This window comes from Bison bison, unplaced genomic scaffold (assembly GCF_000754665.1).
Source record: "Bison bison bison isolate TAMUID 2011002044 unplaced genomic scaffold, Bison_UMD1.0 scf7180017864097, whole genome shotgun sequence".
Taxonomy (NCBI): domain Eukaryota; kingdom Metazoa; phylum Chordata; class Mammalia; order Artiodactyla; family Bovidae; genus Bison; species Bison bison.
Window position 1 is genome coordinate 847,857 of NW_011494669.1, and position 13,926 is coordinate 861,782.

Sequence of the window (13,926 nt, forward strand, 5' to 3'; positions counted from 1 at the left end):
CCTGCCTCTTGAGAAACCTATATGCAGGTCAGGAAGCAACAGTTAGAACTGGACATGGAACAACAGACTGGTTCCAAATAGGAAAAGGAGTATGTCAAGGCTGTATATTGTCACCCTGCTTATTTAACTTCTATTCAGAGTACATCATGAGAAATGCTGAGCTGGAAGAAGCACAAGCTGGAATCAAGATTGCTGGGAGAAATATCAATAACCTGATATGCAGATGATACCGCCCTTATGGCAGAAAGTGAAGAGGAACTAAAAAGCCTCTTGATGAAATTGAAAGAGGAGAGTGAAAAAGTTGGCTTAAAGCTCAACATTCAAAAAACAAAGATCAAGGTCCCATCACTTCATGGGAAATAGATGGGGAAACAGTGGAAACAGTGTCAGACTTTATTTTTTTGGGTTCCAAAATCACTGCAGATGGTGATTGCAGCCATGAAATTAAAAGATGCTTACTCCTTTGAAGGAAAGTTATGACCAATCTAGATAGCATATTCAAAAGCAGAGACATTCCTTTGCCAACAAAGGTCCATCTAGTCAAGGCTATGGTTTTTCCAGTGGTCATGTATGGGTGTGAGAGTTGGACTGTGAAGAAGGCTGAGTGCCAAAGAATTGATGCTTTTGAAGTGTGGTGTTGGAGAAGATTCTTGAGAGTCCCTTGGACTGCAAGGAGATGCAACCAGTCCATTCTAAAGGAGATCAGTCCTGGGTGTTCTTTGGAAGGAATGATGCTAAAGCTGAAACTCCAGTACTTTGGCCACCTCATGCGAAGAGTTGGCTCTTTGGAAAAGACTCTGATGCTAGGAGGGATTGGGGGCAGGAGGAGAAGGGGACAATAGAGGATGGGATGGCTGGATTGCATCACCAACTCGATCGACGTGAGTTTGGCTGAACTCCGGGAGATGGTGATGGACAGAGAGGCCTGGCGTGCTGCGATTCATGGGGTTGCAAAGAGTTGGACATGACTGAGCGACTGAACTGAACTGAACTGAAGTTATCTAGGATTGGGAAATTTTGAAGTGAAAAAATTCCCACACAGTGTATATGGGAACTATAAGAGTGATAGTTGAGTTTGAATCAGTTCTTTTTTTCCTTTAATTCAGTCCTCTTGATTCTATCAATATCGATGGGGAAATTAAGATCTGACTTGAAATTTCCTTCCTGTAGACAGTATGAAAAACCAGAAGATAATCTTGCAGTTTGCAGATAGGCAGTATCTAGAATCTGGCCAATGTCACTCAGCAAACTGAAAGGAAGTTATCATATGAGGAAGATTAGGTAGCAAAAACTCTCATTAATGTAATTTGGAAAATATGTCATCAAACAACTCAGAATTTTGACTTTGTCCAGTTCTTGTAATTCAGCTTACTGATTATTTCTTTCATGGATTGTGCCTTTGGTACTGTATCTGCAAAGTCATTGCCACAGTCAAGGTTGTCTAGTTTTTTTCCTGTGTTATCTTTTAGAAGTTTTATAGTTTAGCATTTCCCATTTAGACCTATGGTCTGTTTTGAGTCATTTTTTGTGAAGGATGTAAGGTCTGTGTCTAGATTCCCCTTTTTTTTTTTTTTTTTTTTCCCATGTGATATCCAGTTGTTTCAACACCATTTAATGAAAAGATTATCATTTTCCTGTTACATTGCCTTTGTTTTTTTTGTCAAAGATCAATTAACTGTGTTTCTAGGGGTCTATTTCTGGGCTCTGTATTCTGCTCTATTTATCTATCTGTCCACCCTTTCACCAATACTACCTTGTCTTGATTACTGTAGCTTTATATTAATAATGTCTTGAGGTTATGTCTTGTCAGTCCTCCCTTTAATAATTGTGTTGGCTGTTCTGGGATCTTTTGTCTCTCTACATAAAACTTTGGAAGTGGTTTGTCAGTATTGTAAACATAATTTGTTGAGATTTTAGTAAGGATTACATTGACCTTATATATCTTATTCACTGACGGAGGTTCCCAGGGAGTATGTAGGCAATGCAAATCTAGGTTACAGATTGGCATGAGCACAGCTGTATCTGATTAAGCTTTACTTTGAGTTGTGTAGAACTTTGGGACTCCAGTTTATTATGGAAAGAATTTCTTTTTAAACTTTCCCACTGTCCTCAAAAAGTCCTGGGCTGATTTTTGCTCTCCTTAACTAGTTATCTTTTTGCCTTTCATACTGTTCATGGGGTTTTCATTGCAAGAATACTGAAGTGGTTTTCAATTCCCTTCTCTAGGACAGGAAGTCCAGGGGGACATGACTGAGTGGCTAAACTGAACTGATTTCTTAAAATGAAACTTTAAATTTTCTAGGACTGGCAGATAAACTTAAGTGACTTTAGTACATTGCTTTTCTTTTTAAATTCTCTGTCTTTTCTCTCCCATTTGTCCTGGTACTTTCTTTCTATCTTCTCAGGTCTTCAGTGCTTTCAAAAGGTGTGTGTTACATCACTTTTGATTGTTTTCAGTATAGGTGATGGACCTCAGAACTTAGAAATCCAATAATAACTTCTATATTAATGCAAAATTTACATTTAATAAGAACATTTATGTATTTAATTAAAATGTAATTTTGTTTTATTAATACTATTTATTATAAATTAAATTTCCTTGAAATTTTTTAGTTTAATAAATATCAAAGATTGTTTTTTCTGGTTGGAAGAATAAAAATAATGTTTTAAACCCTCAGAGTCGTGTGGATGTGTACATGTCACAAAACCCAGCAGGAACATCTGTTCAAAATATGGTCCACTGGAGTCAGGTACACTAAAATACATTTTTCAGTGCATTTTGGTAAAATTTTATTTAAACTACTTGCAGCTTATCTCACCATTCTAGGGATATGGCCATTGCCATAGAATGATAAATTTAGAAGGATACATTGAAATTATTAAAAATACGTATGATTCTTAAAAGTTTATAATATATGTTAATAATAGAATCTGTTAGATCCTCAGTTTAGGCAATAAGAGCAGTACAGTTATTTTCTACTTTACAAATGAGAAAATGTTCATTCAGAACAGTAGGCAAGGGATCAACTAGGCTATGCTCATGATTTAATTTGCCCATATATTTAAAACTTTTTCTTAAAAAACAAAACAAACAAAAAAACTAAGACAAGAACAGACGTCTCTCAATACCTACTCTCTCACTAGATTATGCTTTCTCCTCCGGTAAATTGTGAACTCTATGAAGACCATGGCCAAGTTTTGTTCAGTTATCTATTGCAAAACTAAGTTTGTGGCATATAATAGATACTCAAGAATATTTGTTGAGTGAATATTGATAAAGAAAAATTCCATATGAATGCCATCTTAATGTTGACAGCCGAGATAAAATAGGAATATATATGCTTGAGATCAAAACACAAGATATTGAATTCTTTCTCTAAATCTTACTGGCAGTAGGACATTAAATAAGGTCATTAAATCTCTATGAATTCTGTTTCTTTAATTCTAAAAATAGAATTAATAATCATGCTCTCACCTAACAAAAATAACTATGAGAATTAAATAGGATAATGATTATGAGAGTGTCTTTAAATTTAATGAACACTAGAAACATTTAAAGTGTACTAGTATTGATAAGACACTAATGAAAGAAATCAAAGATGACATAAACAGATGGAGAGATATTCCATGTTCCTGGGTAGGAAGAATCGATATTGTGAAAATGACTATACTACCAAATGCAATCTACAGATTCAATGTGATCCCTATCAAATCACCAATGGCATTTTTCACAGAACTAGAACAAAAAATTTCACAATTCATAGAAACACAAAAGACTCATGAATAGCCAAAGCATTTGAGAAAGAAGAATGAATCTGGAGGAATCAACCTTCCTGACTTCAGATTATACTACAAAGCTACACTCATCAAGACAGTATGGTACTGGCACAGAAGCAGAAATATAGACCAATGGAACAAGACAGAAAAAGCCCAGAAATAAACCCATGCACCTATGGGTTCCTTATTTTTGACAAAGGAGGCAAGAATATACAATGGGGCAAAGACAGCCTCTTCAATAAATGGTGCTGGGAAAACTGGACAGCCACATGTAAAAGAATGAAATTAGAACACTTTCTAACACCACACACAAAGATAAACTCAAAATGGATTAAAGACCTAAATGTAAGACCAGAAACTATAAAACTCTTAGAGGAAAACATAAGCAGAACACTCAGTGACATAAATCAAAGCAAGATCCTCTATGACCACCTCCTAGAGTAATGAACATAAAAACAAAGTAAACAAGTGGGACCTGATTAAACTAAAAGCTTTTGCACAGCAAAGAAAACTGTAAGCAAAGTGAAAATACAACCCTCAGAATGGGAGAAAATAATAGCAAATGAAACAACTGACAAATGATTATTTTCCAATATAAACAAGTAGCTTATACAACTCAATACCAGAAAGACAAACAGCCCAATCAAAAATTGGATAAAAGACCTAAACAGACATTTCTCCAAAGAAGACATACAGATGGCTAACAAACACATTAAAAGATGCTCAACATCGCTCATTATTAGAGAAGTGCAAATCAAAACTACAATGAGATATCACCTCACAGCGGTCAGAATGGCCCTCATCAAAAAGTCTACAAACAATAAATGCTGGAGAGGGTGTGGAGAAAAGTGAAAGCTCTTGCACTGTTGGTGAGAATGTAAACTGATATAGCCACTGTGGAAGATGGTATGGAGATTCCTTAAAAAAAACTAGGAATAAAACCACCATATGACCCAGAAATCCCACTCCTAAGCATACACCCTGAGACAACCAAAATTGAAAAAGACATATGTATCCCATTGTCCACTGCAGCACTATTTACAACAGCTAGAACATGGAAGCAACATGGATGTCCATGGACAGATGAATGGATAAAGAAGTTGTGGTATATATGCACAATGGAATATTACTCAGCATAAAAAGAAATGCATTTGAGTCAGTTCTAATGAAGTGGATGAACCTAGAACCTATTATACAGAGTAAAGTGAGTCAGAAAGAGAAAGATAAATACTGTATTTTAATGCGTAAAGGAGTACATCAAGGCTGTATATTGTCACCTTGCTTATTTAGCTTCTATGCAGAGTACATCATGAGAAACACTGGGCTGAATGAAGCATATGCTGGAATCAAGATTGCTGGGAGAAATATCAATAACCTCAGATATGCAGATGACACCACCCCTTATGGCAGAAAGAAGAAGAACTAAAAAGCCTCTTGATGAAAGTGAAAGTGGAGAATGAAAAAGTTGGCTTAAAGCTCAACATTCAGAAAACTAAGATCATGGCAAATGGTCCCATCACTTCATGGCAAATAGATGGGGAAACAGTGGGAACAGTGGCTAACTTTATTAGGGCTGGATGAAGCACAGGCTGAAAATGGACCAGGAAAGTTAGGTCCATGAATCAAGGAAAAGGGGACAACAGAGGATGAGACAGTTTATTGGCATCACTGACTCGATGGATGAGTTTGAACAAGGTCTGGGAGTTCATGATGGACAGGGAAACCTGGCATGCTGCAGTTCATGAGGTCACAGAGTTGGAGACGACTGAATGACTTGAACTGAACACTTTTAAGGAATGTTTTTAGCTTCTATGTTGAATAGATTATAGTGAAGCAAGAGTATAAGCAATGAGAAAGTCAGATTATTGCAGCAATGCAAAAGAGAATTGATGATAGCTTGCTCTGATATGTTTCCAGTAGAGGTGATAAAAATTGTTAGATTCTGAATATGCATGTGTATATCATGAAATTGGAGCCTACAAAATTTAATCATGGAAATATGAGAAGTAAAAGAAATGAATGTTGGATGATCCAAAGTTTTTGGACTAAGTAATGAAAAGATGAAATTAGTTTTGAAGGAGAGGGAGAAGTTTGATGATGGATGGAAAGATAAGATGTTCTATTTCGGAGATGTTGTTTTAGACATTTAAGTCTTGATTTTGCATAAGTTGTGTATAGAAGTCTAGAGGGCTTTCTGGTGGTTCAGTGGTAAAGAATTCGCCTGCACTGCAGGAGCCGCAGGAGACGCCATCAATCCCTGTGTTGCAAAGATGCCCTGGAGGACAGCAGGGCTACCTTCTCCAGCATTCTTACCTGGAGAATCCCATTGACAGAGAAGCCTGGTGGGCTACACCCTTAGGGTCACAAAAAGTCAGACGTGCCTGAATCGACTGAGCATGAGCCTGATAGGAGTCTAGAATTTGGAAAAGACTTATAAAAGAAGATAAACACTTTGAATGTGTATAACGTTTAAATCCAAGAGACTGGATGAGAAAACAAATAGACTGAGTATAAATAGAGAAGAAAAGAGGAGTAAAGATTAAGTGATGAGACATGGAAAGATTTAGAGGTCAGCAGGAGAGGCTAAATTTGCCGAGGAAGCTTAAAAGAAGCATTGAGTAAAACAATGAAAAAAAAAATAATGAAGACCAAGATATCATGTTATTCTAGAAGTTAAGTGAAGAAAAGATCTCAAGGATAAGGGAATAAATAGCTAATCAAATGCTTCTCATGGATAAGATTTAAAAATGTCTCAGAATTGACCAAAATTTTACAAATGTTAATGTCATAAGTAAACTTGGCCAATTTTGGAACTGCAGGGAAAGAAGTATTCTCAGGGAGAATCAGATTAACAATCAGAGACAAGTTTTAACGTATAGGTTGATGATGGTATAATAGATGATAGAGTTTTAAGAGTTGGGGAGTGTTGGGAGGAGATAAAATACGGGATATATAGAGACGTAGACATTTTATCATACTGGAGAAGATGAGTAACATGAGAAACTTAGTCTTCTTGAAATGAAAACATAATCGGGGGGAAACGGTCAAAATCAGATTAGACCTAATAGGTTCAAAGCTGGTGGTGAAGCTGCAAGTGTTAAGGGGTGAAGAAGGGGGTGGCTTCTGGAACATGCTCTTGATCTTTGTTATTTGAAGCAATAATTTTTAGGGCAGTGTCCTCTTAGTCCCAGCACGCTTAGTCCTAGACTTCTTTAGATACAGCAGAGAATTTCTGGGGAGGCCTAATGTTATCCAAACACACATGCCCCTTTAATAAGGTAAAAGGCCTTCAGGAGATGTGCATTTATATGAAGATGGTAGAATTATTGTCTGCAGATTTCCCTGCCCCCCACCTCCTAGCTCTTCCATTTCTTAACCTGTGTATAGAAAGAGAGGAACAAAGAAGCCCACCTACACAAACACTAACAGACTTAGTACAAAGGGGCTTTCTGTGCAATGCATACCTAACTCATATCAGCTGCCACTGTAATGGAAAAATGAGTATAGTCTTACTTTAAAATTTTTCTTTCAGCTTTTTAATTCTAGTCACTTGAAAGCTTTTGACTGGGGCAGTCCTGATCTGAACTTGGTTCATTTTAATCAGGTACATAATTATGTATAAATTAAAAATTATCTCCCTGATCAATTGAAATGAGTTTTACTATTAAAGATTCATCTGTGAAACCCAAGAGTATGGTAGTACAGTGAAAAGGATCAGTAAATGAAGATTATCTTAATTTGGACCCATATGTTCATTTCCAACCAAAGTGACTTTTCCATATTTTCTACGTATTTTAACAACAAATATCTTAGATAAGTCTAGAGAAATTGACAAGCAGTAGAATAATTCATCATCCCGCAAGAGGAAAAATACTGTATTTATAATATGCATAGCTCTGAGCTTGGTTAAATAAGAAATAAAAAGCAAGCATACCATTGTTCTTGACCCTAAGACTATTGTGTTTGGGAAGATAAGACAAACATATATACTAACTAGAAAAAGTAGAAGTTACTGAGAAGCTGATAAAAACTGTCTGAGTATAATGACAGTTGTCTTGAAATACTAGAACCCAAGTCTATCTACTTCAAAATTTATGCTTCTCCACCATACTTTTCTGCCTTTGCTAAGCTCCAATGCCTGATGTAGTTTGCTTGTGTAAACATTTGAGGTAAAATATAAAGATCTAATTCATTAAAATCATATTGAACTTGACTGCCAATGTTTATCATTTACTAATAAACATACTGACTCATTTGAAAAGACCCTGATGCTGGGAAAGATTGAAGGCAGGAGGAGAAGGGGACAAACAGAGGATGAGATGTTTGGATGGCACCACCAACTCAATGGACATGAGTTTGAGTAAACTCTGGGAGTTGGTGATGGACACGGAAGCCTGGCATGCTGCAGTCCATGGGGTTGCAAAAAGTCGGACATGACTGAGCAACTGAACTGAACTGATATTGACAGTTATATAAGCCAAAGAAAATTTTGATACTGTGAATCAGAACAAACTCTAGTTTTAATTTGTATCTGATTTATTTCTATTAATAAGTAAAAATTATAATATTCTTTCATACTCATTGCTTCCTTAATAACAACTATTTTAGATTAAGTGTATTTTTAAATTTTAACACTTCATATGTATTATTCTCTTTGAAAACTCTTACTTTTACTTATTTGCGTTTAGACAACTTCTCCATTGTACAATGTGACAAGCATGAATGTGCCAACTGCAACCTGGAGTGGTGACAGTGACTTGTTGGCTGACCCTGAAGATGTTAAAATTTTACTTCCTGAAATCACAAATCATATTTACCATAAAACTATTTCTTACTATAATCATGTAGACTTTTTGTTTGGATTAGATGTATATCATCAAGTTTACAGTGAGATCATTGATATTATCCAAGGCAACCCATAAAGAACCATGGTATTCTGTGTTGAAGGATCTATATAATTTCTATTAAAATCCAATTATTTTGTTCTTACTATGTATACTTTTCCAGTTATTTATATAAAGTCTGGAATTTTTTCCTGCTTTTTTGCATTGCCCCTAGGCTCTCCACTCATAAAGTCAATGGCATTTATTACACTAGGAGTAATGGCAGATTATAACTCAGCCCAAAGCAGCCTGTTGAGTTTCTAAGTAGGATATAAATAACTAAAAACAGAAACAATAATCTTAAATATTTTCAATTACAGGAGAAGGCTTTTTGAGAAAGGTAGAGTTTTTTCCTTCAAGAAATATGAGAATGTATGAATTTTTAGAAACATAAGAGTTTGGGAGAATACTTTCTGATATGAAAGCTAATTTTTCTGTAACCAAGTAGGGCCTTTGGGGGCTTTCTCAGGACAGACCTCGCCCACCACCTCCCTGTCTTCTGGATGCCTCATGTTTATAGAAAAGCTTTAGTGATCCTGGCCTGTCCTGAGTCACAAAAGGCTGGCTCAAGAATTAATGTTTAAAATAATGTGAATATATAGCAACAACAACAACAAAAAAAGCAGCTGGGCCAGGAGAACCCATAACAGTTTAAACAATACATCAACTATATAGTAGATTCTTTAGTTACTTTCTGAAGAACATAGTGTCTGATGCACACAACCTCTGATATGCAGAGAATACCACCCTAATGCAGAAAGTGAAGACGAACTAAAGAACCTTGATGAAAGTGAAAGAGGAAAGTGGAAAAGTTGGCTTAAAATTCAACATTCAAAAAACTAAGATCATGGTATCTGGTCCCATCACTTCATGGCAAATAGATGAGGGAAAAATGGAAACAGTGACAGTCTATTTTCTTGGGCTCCAAAATCACTGTGGACAGTGTCTGCAGCCATGAAATTAAGAGATGCTTGCTCCTTAAAAGAAAAGCTATGACAAACTTAGCATATTGAAAAGTAGAGATGCATCCAGGTTCGATGCATGATACAGGATGCTCAGTGCTGGTGCACTGGGATGACCCAGAGGGATGGTATGGGGAGGGAGGTGGGAGGGGGGTTCAGGATGGGGAACACGTGTACACCCGTGGCAGATTCATGTCCATGTATGGCAAAACCAATACAATATTGTAAAGTAATTAGCCTCCAATTAAAATAAATAAATTTATATTAAAAAAAAGAAAAGTGGAAATATAATTTTGCTTACAAATATCTGTAGAGTCAAAGCCATGGTTTTTTCAGTAGTCATGTACAGGTGTGAGAGTTGGTCCATAAAGAAAGCTGAGTACCAAAGAAATGACATTTTCAAACTGGTGCTGGAGAAGACTCTTGAGAGTCTCTTGGACAGCAAGGATATCAAAACAGTTGATCCTAAAGGAAATCAACCCTGAATATTCTTTGAAAGGACTGATGTTGAAGCTAAAGTTCCAGTACTTTGGCCACCTCCAATGGGAAGAGCCAATTCATTGGAAAAGACCCTGATGCTGGGAAAGACTGAGGGCAGGAGGAAAAGGGTGGGTACAGAGGATGAGATGGTTGGATGGCATCACTGACTCAATGGACACGAATTTGAGCAAACTCTAGGAGACAGTGAAGGACAAGGAAGCCTGGCTAACAGCAGTCCATGAGACCACAGAGACAGACGTAACTTAGCAACTGAACAACAAGTTATTTTACAGACATTGAAGTGAAGTGAAGTCATGTCTGACTCTTTGTGACCCCATGGACTGTAGCCTACAAGGCTCCTCTGTCCATGGAATTTTCCAGTCACGAGTACTGGAGTGGGTTGCCATTTCCTTCTCCAAGGGATCTTCCTTACCCAGGGATCAAACCCAGGTCTCCCGCATTGCAGGCAGACACTTTGCCGTCTGAGCCACCAGGGAAGCCCAAGACACTGAAAGTGGAAAGTGGAAAGTGGAGTCACTCAGTTGTGTCCGATTCTTTGTGACCCCATGGACTGTAGCCTACCAGGCTCCTCTGTCCATGGGATTTTCCAGGCAATAGTACCAGAGTGGGCTGCCATTTCCTTCTCCAGGGGATCTTCAAACACTGAAGTCCCTACCAAATGGAAGAAGCTGGCTGTACGATGACCATGAGCATGTAGCCCCCAGTCCAGCTGGATTGACAATCTTAACCCGTAGGACACACACCTATTACCACATCATCAACCAATCAGAGAATTATGCACGAGACGATAATTTACTCTGTACTCTCTCCCTCACTTTGCCTTTAAAATTTGTTTTCCCTGAAACTCACTAGGGAGCTCGGGTCTTTTAGGCATTGCATGTACTATGGTTTGCTCATTTTTGTTACTGAGTAGAATCCCATTGTGTGGATATATACTGTATTTTATTTACCACACTTGATTGATTAAAATAATTTTACAGGAACTTGATAAAGTCTTGAAATCAAGGACAAGTCCTCCAACTTATTATTCTTTCTTAAAATTTTTGAATAATCTAATTTCCTTGTCAATCATATAGATTTTAGTATTAGCTTGTCAGTTCAGTTCAGTTCAGTCGTTCAGTCATGTCCAACTCTTTGCAACCCCATGGACTGCAACAAGTCTCCCTGTCCATCACCAACTCCCGGAGTTTACCCAAACTCATGTCCCTTGACTCAGTGATGCCATCCAAATATCTCATCTTCTGTCATCTGCTTCTCCTCCTGCCTTCAATCTTTCCCAGCATCAGGGTCTTTTCAGATGAGTCCGTTCTTCCAATCCAGGAGGCCAAAGTATTGGAGTTTCAGCTTCAACATCTGTACTTCCAATAAACACTCAGGACTGACCTCCTTTAGGATGGACTGGTTTGATCTCCTTGCAGTCCAAGGGACTCTCAAGAGTCTTCTCCAACACCACAGTTCAAAAGCATCAATCCATCAGTGCTCAGATTTATTTATAGTCCAACTTTCACATCCATATATGACTAGTGGAAAAACCATAGTTTTGACTAGATGGACCTTTGTTGGTAAAGTAATGCTTTTTAATATGCTGTCTAGGTTGGTCATGAGTTTTCTTCCAAGGAGCAATCATCTTTTAATTTCATGGGTGCAGTCACCATCTGCAGTGATTTTGGAGCCCCCCAAAATAAAGTCTTGAAGGGGTTCGGCAAACCCTCCAGCGGGAACCTTCTGGAACTCTCTCCTGAGGGAATCGTGTCGAAGATGTGGAATAGTGGATGTGAAAGCTATAGCACCTCCTCTTTTGGGGGAGCCGGCGGCTACACACAGTCCCCTGGGGGCTTTGGATCTCCAACAGCTTCCCAGGCCAAAAAGAAATCCAGAGCTCAAGCTCAGCACATTGTACCCTGTACCATATCTCAGCTGCTTTCTGCTACTCTGGTTGATGAAATATTCAGAATTGGAAATGTTGAGATTTCACGGGTCACTATTGTGGGGATTATCAGAAATGCAGAGAAGGCTGCAACCAACATCGTTTACAAGATAGATGACATGACAACTGTACCCATGGATGTTCGCCAGTGGGTTGACACAGATGATGCCAGCAGTGAAAACACTGTGGTCCCTCCGGAAACATATGTGAAAGTGGCTGGTCATCTGAGATCTTTCCAGAACAAGAAAAGCCTGGTAGCCTTTAAGATCATGCCCCTGGAGGATATGAATGAGTTCACCACACATATTCTGGAAGTAGTCAATGCACACATGATGCTGAGCAAGTCGAACAGCCAGCCTTCAGCAGGGAGAGCGCCTATCAGCAAACCAGGAATGGGTGAAGCTGGGAACTTCAGTGGGAATAACTTCATACCAGCAAATGGCCTCACTGTGGCCCAGAACCAGGTGCTGAATTTGATCAAAGCTTGCCCAAGACCTGAAGGATTGAACTTTCAGGATCTCAAGAACCAACTCCAACACATGTCTGTAGCCTCAATCAAGCTAGCTGTGGATTTTCTAAGCAACGAGGGACACATCTATTCCACTGTGGATGATGATCATTTTAAATCCACAGACGCAGAATAACTGGATCTAATTGGGTACCCGAGATATTTTCCAGTTGGACCTTTTTTTGCAGCCTCTTGTCTCCAGCTGTGCATATAATTGGCGAGTTGACTTCTAGGAAGTAGATTTCATCTATAAAAGATCTCAACTGACATCCTTTTGAAACTTACTAATACTCTTCTGTGTTTTTGATGGACTTCCCTGGTAGCTCAGACGGTAAAGCGTCTGCCTACAATGCGGGAGACCTGGGTTCGATCCTTGGCTCAGGAAGATCCCCTGGAGAAGGAAAAGGCAACCCACTCCAGTATTCATGCCTGGAAAATCCCATGGACCGAGGAGCCTGGTGGGCTACAATCCATGGGGTCGCAAAGAGTCAGACACAACTGAGCGACTTCTGTGTTCTATGAAAATAAAGTCTGTCACTATTTCCACTGTTTCCCCTTCTATTTGCCATGAATTGATGGGACCAGATGCCATGATCTTAGTTTTCTGAATGTTGAGCTTTAGGGCAACTTTTTCACTCTCCTCTTTCACTTTCATTAAGAAGCTCTTTAGTTCTTCTTCACTTTCTGCCATAAGGGTGCTGTCATCTGCATATCTGAGGTTATTGATATTTCTCCTGGCAATCTTGATTCCAGTTTGTGCTTCATCCAGCCCAGCATTTCTCATGATGTACTCTGCATATTAGTACATAAGCAGGTAACAATATACAGCCTTGATGTACCCCTTTCCCTATTTGGAACTAGTCTGTTGTTCCATGTTCAGTTCCAACTGTTGCTTCCGGACCTGCATACAGATTTCTCAGGAAGCAGGTCAGGTGGTCTGGTATTCCCATCTCTTTAAGAATTTTCCACAGTTTGTGGTGATCCACACAGTCAAAGACTTTGACATAGTCAATAAAGCAGAAGTAGATGTTTTTCTGGAACTCTCTTACTTTTTTGATGATCCAACAGATGTTGGCCATTTGATCTCTGGTTCCTCTGCCTTTTCTAAATCCAGCTTGAACATCAGGAAGTTCACGGTTCACGTACGGTTGAAGCCTGGCTTGGAAAATTTTGAGCAAAATGTCTGCTAAAATTTTTCTGCAGTTATATTCAACATATAGAAAAACTTGAGGAAAATTGACTTTATAAAATACTGAAATGATGTCAGCATCAAGGTGGCGAAAGATATGCTTTTTTGTACTCCGTTTTGACAACTAAACATTGGCTGCTGCTGCTGCTGCTAAATCGCTTCAGTCGTGTCCGACTCTG

The 13,926-nt window shown here is 38.4% G+C and overlaps 1 protein-coding gene and 1 pseudogene across 1 annotated transcript in view; both read left to right on the plus strand.

Moving 5' to 3' along the window:
- The window catches only part of LIPJ (lipase, family member J), a 36,946-nt gene extending 28,170 nt beyond the window's left edge, over positions 1-8,776 (plus strand). Inside the window, exons 9-11 of the mRNA XM_010838481.1 lie at positions 2,679-2,750; positions 7,310-7,381; positions 8,466-8,776. Coding sequence (XP_010836783.1) covers positions 2,679-2,750; positions 7,310-7,381; positions 8,466-8,699 — 378 coding nt within the window. The 3' untranslated portion in view covers positions 8,700-8,776. The remainder of the gene's footprint in view (positions 1-2,678; positions 2,751-7,309; positions 7,382-8,465) is intronic.
- A 3,099-nt stretch (positions 8,777-11,875) lies between these two features.
- Positions 11,876-12,797, plus strand: LOC104987511 (annotated as a pseudogene).
- Positions 12,798-13,926: the final 1,129 nt, after the last annotated feature.